A 13,790-nucleotide genomic window follows, 5' to 3' on the forward strand; every position below is an offset into this window, starting at 1 on the left:
CCAAGCACTGTATCAGTCATGGTCCAGCTAGAGGACAGAAATCATGACAGGTATTTCAACAGAAAGGGTTTTATACAAGGAACTGGTTACACTGTGGTTGGACAGCTAAAGGAGAATGCTTATGTTCTCCAGAAAATATTGTCTATAGGAGGCAGCTACCCTTCCAGAAATGAACAAAAAAGAAAAGATATCACCAGAACTAGGAGTGTGTACAAGTCTGCATGGCAAACTTTCAGTCTCTGAGGGGACTGTTACACAGATGGTGATTGAGCATCTGTGCTTACTTATCCATTCACTTATTAAACTTCACATTTACTGAGCATCCACTAGGTGCCAGTTTGCTGCTGGGAGAAATAAGCACTTGTGGCTGGAGCTGGTGCCTCTGAAGAATGCTGCAGTCCTGGTGATGGACTCACAGGTGTCTGGGCAGTAGACTATTCCAGATAGAAAGAACAGCATATTCACTGGCCTGGTATGGGTGGGGCTTGTTCAAAAAACTGAAATTAAGGCTATCTGGCTAAATCCTGGTGCACAAGAGAAGAAAGGTACAGAATGTGGTGTGAGAGGCAGGCAGTGTGAGGGGCCACACAACTTTGGTTTCTACATTTAAAACACAAGTTCAGGAATGAGTTTATGTATTAAAGCAAAACACTGCCTATCTTTCTTCCAACTGCTTCTGTTTTACTCAGAGCTTCTGCTTCCTCACATTTCTGCTTTATCCTACCTCTCCTCCCACTACCCACCACTGTTCAACCTTGACTTTGACTTTGACTTCAACTCCAATTATGAATTGCTTTATTTCTCTGTATTTCTCAATTCAAATTCTTTTTTCTTTTTCTTTCTTTTTTGCAGTATCAGGGTTTGAACTTGGGGCTTTGCACTTGGTAGGCAGGTCCTCTACTGCTTGAACCACATGTCCAGTTACCAATTCAAATTCCTATAATAGAGGATCTGATTGATACAGCTTATCACATTGCACTGACCCGTAGCACACCATGTCATGGGTGGCTGGCCAGCCTATGAAATTAACTTGGCTTGGAGAGTTGCTCGCTTCTTGTCCAGTAACCGTGTCTGGGAGGTCGGCAGGGGGCAGCTTCTTGATCTGTGTATGACTTCAAATGACTGCATGTGACTTCACTTCAGCCAAGGCTGTGAGCAGAGTTGGAAGAGTGTAAGTGAACGGAACACACACAGTATCCTGGGTATTCATGTATCTGTGTGTCCTTGCAATTAGCTCCTCTCCCTGTGTAACTCCCAGGCCCTAGCCTTAGAGGGTAAAGAGCATCACTGAGATGTGTGTTCTCTTGGTGAAATTCTGAGTAAGGGAACAGGACCTCTAGCTCCCCATGAGAGTCCACTAATCTGTTGGTAAAGAGGCAGGATAGGTATGACTCTAATGTGACAGGAAAATCATCTTAAAAATCATAAAGTACTTAAGGCGAGGCAAGGGGCTGCATACATGTAGTCGCACTATTCAGGAGGCAGAGGTAGGAGCTTCTCAGTCCAAGCCAGCCTGAGCAAAAAGCTCTATCTGAAAAAAAAGACCCTATCTGAAAAACAAGCTGAAAGCAAAAGGAAAGTGGGGAGCATGGCTCAAGTGGTAGAATGTTTACCTAGGAAGCAGGAGCCCCTGAGTTCAATTCCCAGTGTACAAAAAAATGATATGTATGTAATATACATATATAACAAATATACCATATATATGATAGATTCAGAACCAGGGAGTAAATAGTTGAATGTATACTATACCTACATTCTTTCCACCCTCCCTTTCTTTAGATGCTAAATGAGTTGCAATCTTCAGAGATAAGTAGTGTAGGCTAAGAATAAAAAGTAATTCCCGGACCAGAAAGGAATCCCCAAAAAGGTAATATTCATTGTCTCTGTTTTGGGTGATAATAGGCTCACCCTAAATCCCTTGTCTCCATGCTTGGGAACTTAGCAAAATGAGTAGGCATTGCTAGGTTACCTGACCACCCATCTAGGCAGGGACCACCATTTTTGGCTCCTTCGCTTCTACCTCCTGCATGTCAGGGGGTGCTCCTCTTTCTATTTCTCCCTGCTTTATTCTGCTTTTCCGAATAAATCTTAGTTGATCTTCACTTTCCTTTATGTGAAAACCTTTGAAATGCTTTTCATCATGGATTTCAAGGACCTTGCTTCTGGCAGATGATTGGAAATTTGAGTAGAGAGAATTCTCCTCATTTCCAATAGTTCTCCTGGTGACAGTGGCAGTCCTGCCTTGCATGTAAAAAAGATTAAAAAAAAAACTGAAATGAAAAGTGACCCTACAAATACAAATGTTCACTAACTGGTGATCTATTACAAGTGAAGGAAGGCTGCAAGTAAGGTGAAATAGACCAGGCTGAAGGAAGGTCAAAAAGTGATAAACATTATCAACGATTTTGACAATCAAACGCAGTCATCTGAAGCAGCCTCTGAAGATTCTGAGTAGCTTCACCCTACTTAGAAGAATTTTTTGCTGCTAATTAAACAACTCAGAATGGAGTGTAAAGTTTCCTCCCTGATTCATATCCTGAAATCCAAAATTCCATTCACTCATACAAAAATTAAAAGAACTTTTAAAATGTTACCATGAACAACTTAAAGAAAAAGTGGAAAATAAGGTTAGTGGACTACAAAAGGAACTATCAGAAACAAAATAAGCCATGCTAAGCATGGTGGCTCAATCCTATAATCCCAGCATTGGGGAAGCTAAGGAAGGAAGATCCTGAGTTCAAGGCCAGCCTGGATACATAAATCAGTCATAATCTCAAAAAAAGGAATAAAGGACAGACAGAAAAGAAGTAAAATCACAGTTGGAGCATGAAAAAGTTGAATAGTTAAGAGAATAGTGCAATTTGAGGTATAAAACTCAGTTTTAAAGAAATGCTTGAACTATTTACATTATAAGTTTGTAGGGGACGTTTTGTCATTGCTGATTTACCTTCTGAAGTCTCAAAGGGAAGAAAATTTCTTAGTTTTGTGAGCGTGAAATTCTTAGAAGCAATATAACACGTGATTAGCTATGAATACTTCTAATTAGTAAGTGCAAAATCCTCCAAATCACAATTTGAATGGCTATATAGAAGCCTACCATATAGAAATCCAACCATTTATCAAAAAAGAATTTTGAGGGTTTTTTTTAATATTATGGTTAAGGCTGCAAGGAGCATCATTTACATAAACCATTTTCTATATTTCTATTTATTTACTTTGAATAAATTCTTCAATATAGGAGTATTTGTCTTAAAGTTTGGGTACTTTTCTCACTTTTTATTAGTGTATAGAAACTGTACAAAATAGTAGGTTTCATTAGGACATTTCATACATGCAAATATGGTACTTTGATCATAATTATCTCCCCCATTACACATACTTATCCTTCCCTTCTTCCCCTCCATACCCAAAGGGATCAAAGGCAGCATACACTAGAGGCCCCTGCACATCCATGCTTTTTGTGACACTACTTACAACAGCCAAGCCATGGACTCAGGACTCATGACATTCAGGCGATGAATGGATAAAGAAAATATGGCGCCTGTAACCCCAGGTGCTCAGGAGGCAGCGATCAGGAGGATCGAGGTTCGAAGCCAGCACAGGCAAATAGTTCATGAGACTCTATATCAAAAAATAAAAAAAAATACCAACAACAAAAGGGCTGGTGGAGTGGCTCAAGTGATAAAGTGTCTGCCTACCAAGTGTGAGGCCCTAAGTTCAAAGAAAGAAAGAAAATATGGCATAAGCACAGGCTGGAGTATTACTCAATCATGAAGAAGAATGAAATCATGCCATTTGCAGAAAAAAATGATTGGAACTGGAGCTCACTTTTTTTAAGTGGAACCTTAAGAAAAAAAAAAAAGACATGCAAGTAGAAGGGGCTATTCGGGTACTTTTAAAGAAAGCTTTTGATCAATAGTTCCACATTTTTCTAAAGGAAGTTTATGCTAACTTACAATTCCCCCAACAAAGTATGAAATGGCCATTTTTCTCTAAATGTTCAGAAACACTTTCTAAAAATTTATTACTTTTGTATTCTGCTTGTTTTGCAGCGCTGAGGATCAAACCCAAGGCTAACACTAAGCTACACCCCCAGCTAGGTTTATTCCTTTTTTTTTCTTTTTTGCAGTGCTGGGAATTGAACCCAGGGCTTCAAACATGCTAGGCATGTGCTCTACCACTGAACTACACCCCATCTGGGATTTTATTCTTAACATACATGAACTATAAATGAAAGGTGGGGGGGTTGGTAATGAGCCTGGCAATTTCCCAAAATAGCCCCTAGGGGTCAGTATCTCCTCTTGAGTCTCATCTAGCCATTACTAAGGTCAGGAAAAACTACTGTTCCTTTCCTATTGGATTGTCTACAAGTGGAGCTGCATCATAAGCACAGAAAATTTATCCAAATCCTACTACACGTGGTTAAAAAAACACAAGTAGAGAAAATAGTATTTGAGGGTTTTTTCAACTTTTTTTCCTTTTTAACTCAACTTAGTTTGCCTACCTGAAACGTCACGTAAATGGAATCATTCAGTACATACACCTTTGTGTCTGACTTCCTTCAGGTGATACAGTGATTCTGAGTGCAAGTCACGTCGTGTATGATAGTGAATTATTGCTTGTTTACTGAGCAGTTTTGAATTGTGAAGACACAGTTCAACTAATCCATTCATTCACCTGTTGGACAGTCCAGCTGTTTGCACTTACAGCTTTGATGAATAAAGCTGCTACCAACATAGATAGAAAAGTCTTTGTATAGACAAATAGCTATTCAATTTTATGAGTAACTCTGAAACTTTTTCCAAAGTCGGTGTCCATGTTACACACCCATGTGCAATGTGTTAGCGTTTTAGCTGCCCCATATCCTCACCAACCTTGCTATGGTCCTTTTTTTTTTTTTTAAGCAAAGATTTATTTAGTGAAGCAGAGAGAAATAGAAAAGGAGAAAGGACCATCTCCTGACACACAGGGGGAGAGAGCAGAGAGGCTCCAAGTGGGTGTGTATGATATCTCATTGTGGGTTGCTTTTTTGTTTGTTTGTTTGTTTGTTTGCTTGTTTGTGGTACTGGGGTTTGAACTTAGGACTTAATGCTTGCTAGGCAGGCACTCTACCAATTGAGTCACTCCAGCAGCTTCATTGTGGTTTTAATTTGCACTTCCCTAATGACTAATGATATCGAAAGTCTTTTATTTTTTGGTGGTGGTACAGGGGTTTGAACTCAGGGCCTCATGCTTGCTAAGCAGGTGCTTACCACTTGAGCCACTTTGCCAGTCCATTTTTACTCTGGTTATTTTGGAGATAGGGTCTCAGGAAATATTTGCCTGGGCTGGCTTTGAACCTCAAACCTCCAGCTCTCCCAAGTAGTTAGGATTACAGGCATGAGCCACCAGCTCAAATGGCTTAAAGTGCTATTTTAAAAGTACAATAGCAGTAACTCTGGGAGACAAAATCATCCAGGTGCCAGATCTGGGCAGAGTCCCACCCAGCTCCACCACTTTCTAGGTGTTTGACCTGGGCAACTGGCTTCACTTCATAGAAAAGCAGAGCTACTGATGTCACGCGACATGAGAATCACGTGAAAGGCTGCAGGCAAAGCGATTGGTCACTACTAAACGTGACTGACATTACCTCTACCTCGGCCATTCAGTGACTCCCTGAGTGGTGTCTGTGCTCGGGAATAGTAACTTCTCAGCAGCAATCCAAAACCTTGCCCACCTCATGTCAGGGAGCAGCCCCTTCACAGAGGCTTGTCCTACCAACATGTGACTATCATACTACCTTGACTAGCTCTGTCCCCTTGGGAGTTGTGTGTCCTTGGACAAACCTCTCTCCTTCTCTGGGCTGATGAGCCTCATCTGTGAGGTGTTTTGAGGAACCTTCCATCCTGGAATTGCCTTGTCTCTGGTTTGTTGGATGTGTACTCATCACTAAGGAGGTTGGAAGTAGGATTAGATGAGGGACACTGCACGCTGGATGAGAAACAGCCAAACACGTGTGCGATTTAAGATTCAGAATGCTATCTGGTCTGTTTGTCTTGGCTGTCTCTGACATGATCCACTGAGAGAAACACAGCATCGGTTCTGGAACATTCCTGCCAAAAATACATGAGCTGAATCCAGTCATCATTAGGAAACAACAGACAAACTTAAACTGAGGACCAGTCCACAGAATAACTGGCCTGGATGTTTCAAAAATGTCAATGTCATGAAAGCCTGAGATATTCCAGATCAAAGAAACTTGACAACTGAGAAAATCTAGGGATTTTCTTTGCTATAAAGGACTTCCTTGGGATGGCAGGTGACGTTTGGGTAAGTTCTGAAAATAGACAATGTTCTGACTTTATAATCACGTTGCATTGGTTATGTCATAAAATGCTTTTATGCTGGTATGCTAGGCACAGTGGGGCACACCTGTAATCCCAGCAGTCAGGAAACAGGGCAGGGGGATCAGAGTTTAAGGCTAACTTGGGGCAGCTTTGGTTTTAGGAAACCCCACTAAAGTATTCAGGTATAAAGGGATGTATGCGTGCAATTTGACTTTTTTTTTTCTTCCAGTGCTGGGGCTGGAACTCAGGGCATCGCACCTGGTAGGCAGTCATTCTACCACTGAGCTATGTGTCCAGCCCAAGTACAGTTTACTTTTAAACAGCTCAGAAAATATGTATACTCTATTTTTAGCGTATACATTTTTTGTGTGTGTGTGTGGTATTGGGGTTTGAACTCAGGGCCTCACACTTGCTAGGCAGTTGCTCTACCACTTGAGCCATGTCCCCAGTCCTTTTTCTTAGTTACTTTTGAAACGGTCTCACTTTATTCCTGGGCTGCCTGATCTCAATCCTCCTATGTGTACTCCCCTCCAGCTGGGATAACACCATCACCTCCACTACTGGTTTGAGATGGGATTGCCCGAGCATTTTTACCCAGGCTGGCTTCAAACCCTCATCTTCTCGATCTCCACCTCCAGGGTAGCTGGGATTATAGGCTTCAGCCACCTTACCCAGCCTATTTTTAGCATATTTGCATAGACAGGGAGATTGAGAGAAGGTGAAAGTAGAAAACATTAATGTTTGGGAAAGCTGGGTTAAAGGCTTATGGGAATTATTTATACTATTCCTGCAACTTTTTCATAAGTAAGTGAAATTTTGTGGAGAAGGGGGCAGCAATGATTGTAGTAGGTTGCATTTACTGAGAAAACCCAGGTGCGATAATACAAACCTATAACCTAGCTACTTGGGAAGCAGAGTTTGGGAGAATTGCAGTTCAAGGCTGAAAAAAAGAAAAGTTTGCCAGACACCATCTCTTTTTGTCTTTTCTTTTTTGGTGCTGGGATCGAACCCAGGGCCTTGGGCATGCTAGGTAATCACTGTACCACCAAGCTACATCCCAGCCCACAAGACACCATCTCAATCAATGGCTGAGCACTCCTGTCATATAGCTATGCAAGGAAGCAGAAGTAGCTGGCCTGGGTATAAACCGAGACCATTTCTCAAAAATTATCAACACAAAAAGGGCTGGAGGCGTGGCTCAAGTGATAGAGTGCCTGCCTAGCAAGCACAAGGCCCTGAGTTCAAACTCCAGTACCACCAAAAAAAAAAGTGCCAGGCCATCTTCTCTGACCCCCAGCCACAGCATTACAGGCTGTCATGATACCCACTTTGCAGAGAAGGAACCTGACAGACTCAGGAAGTGACTCGCTCCAGGTCCCAGGGCCTGTGACCTTTTCGCAGCAGAACTGGAACATGGACTTGAGTCTGTCTGACCCCACTCTCAGAAGTCATCACCTCCCATCACTGCAAGAAGGTCATAAAGCCATGCACACTGCATCCCAACCTGGCTGCTTTATTCTTTTCTGAGACTGCACTCTGAATGGTCAGAGTGCAGAATTAAATTTAGTTCAATCAAATTTAAAACCAGTAATTTAGACATTCTCTTGCATTTCTTGAATTCAGAAAGGCTTGATCTCTGGTATGATGGCTTAGTTTTCCAGATGCCTCCCTTCCTTCCTCCCTCCCTCCCAAATATGATGGCGGGGTAGGGTAAGAAGTCTGGATGGAGTCTGGACTGCTTCCAGCTGGCATCTGTGACAGTCTTGGTGCCTGTCACTAAGACCAGTCTATGTGCTCTGACTCCTAGTCAGATACCAGCCTAGTGACAAAACCAGGCTAATGCCACCTCTTAACAGCTCATGTGGCTCTGTTGACTTCTCAGAGTTTTCCTTTTTTTTTTTTTCCTGAGACAGGGTTTTACCCTGTAGCCCAGGCTGGCCTGGAACTCACCATCCTCCTGCCTCAGCCTCCAAGTGCTGGGATTACAGGTGTGCACCACCATGCCCAGCTTGGGGTTCTTATTGATCCTTTTGCTGAGTTCTAGACCTCTCCTCCCACCTTGAGCCCACCACAGTGTACCTTCAAACAATTGACTGGTTCTCAGTTCACCATGCAAAGCACCAAGGAGCTGAGGGAGTTAGGGGTATACTTTGTGAGTGAAATAATTCCATGTTTCCATCCTTGTTGGTGAAAAGCTAGTCCCAAATCCACGGGGACTTGCTCCTCCACTCCAGCTGCCTCTGACCACATAAGCAGGTCCTCGGACCAGAAACTTAAGGGCTCAGATCTGCACAGCAAGTGGTCTCCAAGACAACTCAGGCCACCACATCTGCACCCCTTCTGCTGTGCAATATTCTGTCAACACCCTTCTTTCTTAGCCAGGCCATAGAAGATCTCTTACTTGGGCTAGGCCAAGACCACCCAGAACAGCTCTCTTCTGGAAAGTCTCAAAGGAGAGTGGACAAGAGCCCTTCTGCCCTTAGCATTCCCTCAATTTATCCAACACTCCTGCCCCTTCCCAGGTTCAAACCCAGGGAAAGGATGGGAAGACACAAGGGTCTCCTCAGCTCCCTTTTCTCCCAAACTCAGGTCTCAGAGGCTGGAAAAGCAGAATACTTCTTTCTTACATGAGGAGTGGCCAGTGACAGTTCTGGCCCATCGGATGCAAGCAGAAGTCGGCTAAGTGTTTGCTTTCTTGATAAAATGTGTGGTAGTCCCTTTCAGCCCTCCTGCTCTTTCTGCTCTAAACAGGACAGGAGACCTGAAGTCTTGGTGAACACACAGTGACTCACAAAGATCACAGAAATGTCTGCTCTGAATGCCTAGGTCCAGACTTTTTTTTTTCCACTGCTGGGTATCCCCAAGCCCCCACACTTCTTTTGATGTGAGATCAAAAAAAAAAGCCCCTGCAAGTTGTCCTCCTTGTTTTTTTCAGTCAAACAACCCCAACAGACACAGAGGAATTAAACCCCAGGTCTGCTTATCTACTTCCCCAGCTGCTCATGTTTTCACACTGGCTTCCTGTCCCCCAGATCCTCAGGCCTGGAAGTGGCAGATTCTTCTCTATCCCCAATTCCTGCTTCTGTGAAAACTGCTCTCAAAGAATTCTATGGTCTTGTCTACCTGTGCAGACTCATTAAATGCTGAATATGAGGAAAAGGAACAGAAAAACCCCTCACTCTCACAGGGCCATCTGGGGACTAGAGGTGTGGCTCAAGTGATACAGCACTTGCCTAGCAAGCATAAGGCCCTGAGTTCAAATCCCAGTACCACCACAAAAAAAAAAAAAAAAAACTTATCAACGGGGCCACACATCTTTCAAACCAAATGTGCCATCTCCTCCTGAATGCTAGAAGCTTATTACTGACTCTGTTTCTAGTAACTCTTATTATTATCAACTCCTTATTATTGTTATTATTAACTCTTGGTATGAGTTGCATTCTGCATTCCTTCCACAAAACCCTAATCTCCTGATATTATAATCATCCCCATTTTATGCATGAAGAGACTGAGGGGGCTTATGGGAGGTTGAGTAATTTTTCCGGAGTTGTGCAAGTACCATGGTCAGGACCAGGATATTTACAGTGGTCATTGATGCCCACTTTCCCTGGCACCTGACCTCCCTCCACCAACCATCCCTCCCACACCCCTAGAACTTATCCCTTCCCATGGGGAGGGAGCACAGAGAGCACATGCAACAAGGGGAAGCTGGCAGCATGTGTTTTATTGGGGAGCAAGGGTGCAAGCCCCAGAGCCAGCTACTCATAATCAGGCTTGGGCAGCCGCAGAGGCTTGAGTGCGTAGGCAAGGCAGCAGAGAGACGCGTCCGGGCACAGGTGCATGAAGGATTCCTGCCGCGTGCAGTAAGCCCGGCAGGCCCCTTGGCCCTTCCAGCACCGTTTGAATTCAGTTCTCCCTGTGCAGAAGAGACCACATATCCCAGAGCAGTCCCTGGGTTAGAACACTGGTCACAAGGTAGACCTCAGGTTAAATCACGCTAGTTATAGGTTAGCTCTCTGGTCAGTTGTTAGAGTACTAGTTACAATTTAGGTTACAGATCTCAGTACAGGTAAGCCCAAGGGGTCACCGGTTAGCCTACTGGTTATTTAGAGACTAATTTCTTGTCTAGGTGAAACCACACACCAGGTACACCCTCAGCACTTTTCATAACAGCACGATATGACTACAGTTGGTCTGACTGTAATCCCTGCAGGTAAAGAAACTGAGGCTCAGAGGTTAATAATCTCCTGGAGGTCACACAGCCATCAGGAAGCAGGACAAGATTTGAATCCAAGCCATCCAGCCCCAGAGTCCACACTTGTAACCATTACACACAAATTGCACTGACAGATATGGACCTGTTTAATGCTAGGTTTTAGCCAGGTGATTTCCAACCACAGAAAAAGCAAGGACCTTGGGGGAACAGGTCCTGTACCTCTTCCAAGGATCTTTGGTCACAGAATGGATGGAGCCTCTCTTTCATTTATTCATTCAACAAACATAGAGCACTGGGTACCACAATTTTAAAAAAATGGCCGTGGTCCAAGCCCTCTGGAGCTTCCACCTGGAAGGGAAAGCAGTTAAAAACCCAGTAAATAAATAGAGTTTGTGGTAAGTGCCATGACAGAAATGAGCAGAGTGCTATGATGGCCAATTCGAGAGGAAATTAGAAACTGAGGAAAGACTAGGACCACTTGTCTGTCGCAGTGACATCTCCAGACATGTGGCCTCAATCAGCAGAGAATAGGAAATGCAGAAGAATGAGGACACAGTGAGTGGCAGAGGGGAAAGGTGTCCCTGCATCCCCCTGGACTAAAAAAAAAAATCCCACAGAATCCTCCAATGTTGCATTGGACCCCTCCACGGGTTTTCCTAGCCCTGCCCACCTGCCCATCCTTCCACCTTGAAAGCAAAGAATCTTAGAATGGCACGTGCTGGTCTCAAAACCTCCACAAGGCAAAGAACCCACACGCTGAAGAGGGTACATAGCATAACAGCTCAAGCACGGTATGAACCCTGCTCAGACCTCTAGGGCCCAAATCCCAGCTCTGTCACACACCCTGGGTGAGTGACCTTGACCTTAGGTCCCTCTCTCAGAGGGCCACCACAAGATCATCTTAGCACAGACCCTGGCTCGTAGAAAATTCTCAATAACCAGTTGAGGTGATCAGAACAGCAGCTCAGATAGCTGGAGCAGGCAGGGTCCATTCCAAGTAAATTCTCAGCTTTCCAGAGGAAAGGGGGAAGGGGTTGCCCAAGACACTCAGCCACCAAGTGGTGTGAGCGGAAACAGAACCCAGGCCCCCAACTCCCGGGCAAAGCAGTTCCTATAATAAATACTCTTATCCCATGACCACATTTGAACTTTCCAGTCACCCACACCCAGAGTTATTTTCTCCTTGTGGCCTGCTGTCCCCTCCTCGTGTCCTTGACAGCCACCCACACTTTCTTTGTGAGCCCCACTTCAGCCACGCTGGCCTCCACTGTTGGCTGTTCCTCCTGCCTGGAACAATCTCTCTGGATCCTCACTCCATTCCGAACTGCACGTAGACCCCCCTTTCTACAAAATGATCGATTCCAAAGTAATTCACTGGCCAGGAGGAGGAAGCAAATAACAAAACAGGACTGGTTCAAGTTCATTAGTGTTGTGGTGGGGTGATGGGTACGTAGGAGTTCTTTCTACTAGTTTTTATTTCTGTTTGAATCTTTCTAAAATAAAAGTTTCTTTTTAAAACTCACATGGTTACATCATTCTCTATTTTTGCATAAGTTTAAGTTTTTCCATAATAAAAAACATTTTTTTAGAAACTCACCGTGTGGGCTGAAGGCATGGCTCAAGTGGTAGAGTGCCTGCCTTGCAAGTGCCCTGAGTTCAAACCCCAGTACCAACACCTTACCTGTGTGCCTGTAATTCCAGCACTGGGGAGGCTGAGGCAGAAAGACTGCAAGTCTGAGGCCAGCTTGGGCCCCATACTGAGACCCTGTCTCAAAAACACAAAAAGCAAACAAAACCCCCTCTCTTTGTGGATGTAACTCCGTGATACACTGCTTAGCATGTTCAAGCCCCTGGGTTCAATCCCATACCACAAAAATAAAAAATCAAATAATAACCAACCTTACCTTGTCAATTATGTTAGTCTCTATTCACATATACTTGAGATAGTCCCAAAATAAAATGTTTCTAAAAGCCCTATCAGAACCAAATGCCAACGGCTCACAACTGTAATCCTAGCTACTTGGGAGGCTGAGATAGGAGAATCATGGTTCGCTGCCAGCCTCAGCAAATAGTTCATGAGATTCCCATCTCCAAAATAACCAGAGCAAAATGGACTGGAGATGTGGCTTAAGAGGTAGAGTGCCTGCTTTGCAAGTGGGAAGCCTGAGTTCAAACCCCAGTCCCACAAAAAAAAAAGCCCTACCACAGTCCTTCCTTGACTATCCCCCACCTCACATGCTACTCTAACCCCTACTTGTCTTTACTGTACTTAGCACTTAGCACAACCAGACATGCTAAGCTGTTTTTCTGTTTACTTTCTATTTCCACCAGCCAAAGTGTCAGCTCCATGAAAGCAAGGTCCTTGCTTTCTTCCACTGTCAAACCCCAAGCAGTCAAAACAGTGCCTGACTCACGACCCATATTCTTAAATGAATATTTATTGAACAAATCCCATTTTACAGATTAGAAAAAATGAGGGACAGACTGAGTTAGCAACTTGCTCTAAACTGCCAAGAAAGCCAACAGTGGGGCCAGAATTTAAATGATGATCTAGACCCCTCTGCCCTCCAAGACCTGGGAGCCTATTCCTCATCTTTATACACACGCACGCACATGCACACACACGCACACGCACTGATGTTACCTGGGGGCAAATGACCCAAGACCACTAGAGCCACAATAAGTAGAAATAGCTGTGCCATGGCTACAGTGCTCCTGGGGATGCGTCAGGGAAGACCTCAAGGAGAGGAGTCCTGCCACCTGCTGCCCATCCTTTATGAGGCTGCAGATGAAGGCAGGGCTGTGGGCAGCAGACTTACGTAGGAGGATAAGGGTGTGTGGTCCCAAGGCTGCTTCCAGCTATGTGAAAACTGGTCAGCCACATGTTCCAGACGCTGCTGAGCTCTGAAGCTTGGGGCAGAAAGTGGCATTGTGTGCTTGTCTATTCTGTGTGATTCCCAGCATGTGAGAGAGAGAGAGAGAGAGAGAGAGAGAGAGAGAGAGAGAGAGAAAAGAAGAAGGAGGAGGAGAAGGAAGGAGAAGGGAGAGAGGGGATAAGGGAAAGAAGGGAGAGAGAAGAGAAAGAAAGAGGAAAAGGAAAGAAAATAGACATCTTCCCCAGCTGAGAGAGTAAGAAAAGCCTTGACTTCAGAGAGACCTAGTTCTGTCTCAGCATCTTCCCAAAAGCACTGTGAGACCTTGGACGAGACACTTAACCTCTCTGAGACCCAGGCTATCATCTGTGAAAT

The 13,790-nt window shown here is 44.2% G+C and overlaps 1 protein-coding gene across 1 annotated transcript; it reads right to left on the reverse strand.

Moving 5' to 3' along the window:
* Positions 1-10,052: 10,052 nt before the first annotated feature.
* Defb124 (defensin beta 124) lies at positions 10,053-13,244 on the reverse strand. The gene is made up of 2 exons (XM_020171972.2): positions 13,187-13,244; positions 10,053-10,242 (listed from the first exon to the last, which is right to left on the reverse strand). The coding sequence occupies exons 1-2, from the start codon at positions 13,242-13,244 to the stop codon at positions 10,085-10,087; spliced, it is 216 nt and encodes a 71-aa protein (XP_020027561.1). The 3' UTR covers positions 10,053-10,084.
* Positions 13,245-13,790: the final 546 nt, after the last annotated feature.

Source organism: Castor canadensis, chromosome 5, assembly GCF_047511655.1.
Source record: "Castor canadensis chromosome 5, mCasCan1.hap1v2, whole genome shotgun sequence".
NCBI lineage: Eukaryota > Metazoa > Chordata > Mammalia > Rodentia > Castoridae > Castor > Castor canadensis.

Bases quoted from the DNA above. Each gene is read 5' to 3' on its own strand.
- Defb124 (XM_020171972.2), bottom strand. From the start codon at position 13,244: ATGGCACAGCTATTTCTACTTATTGTGGCTCTAGTGGTCTTGGGTCAT. The intron at 10,243-13,186 runs GTAACATCAGTG...TCTTCTGCACAG, and splicing joins CTTGGGTCATTTGCCCCCAG to GGAGAACTGAATTCAAACGG.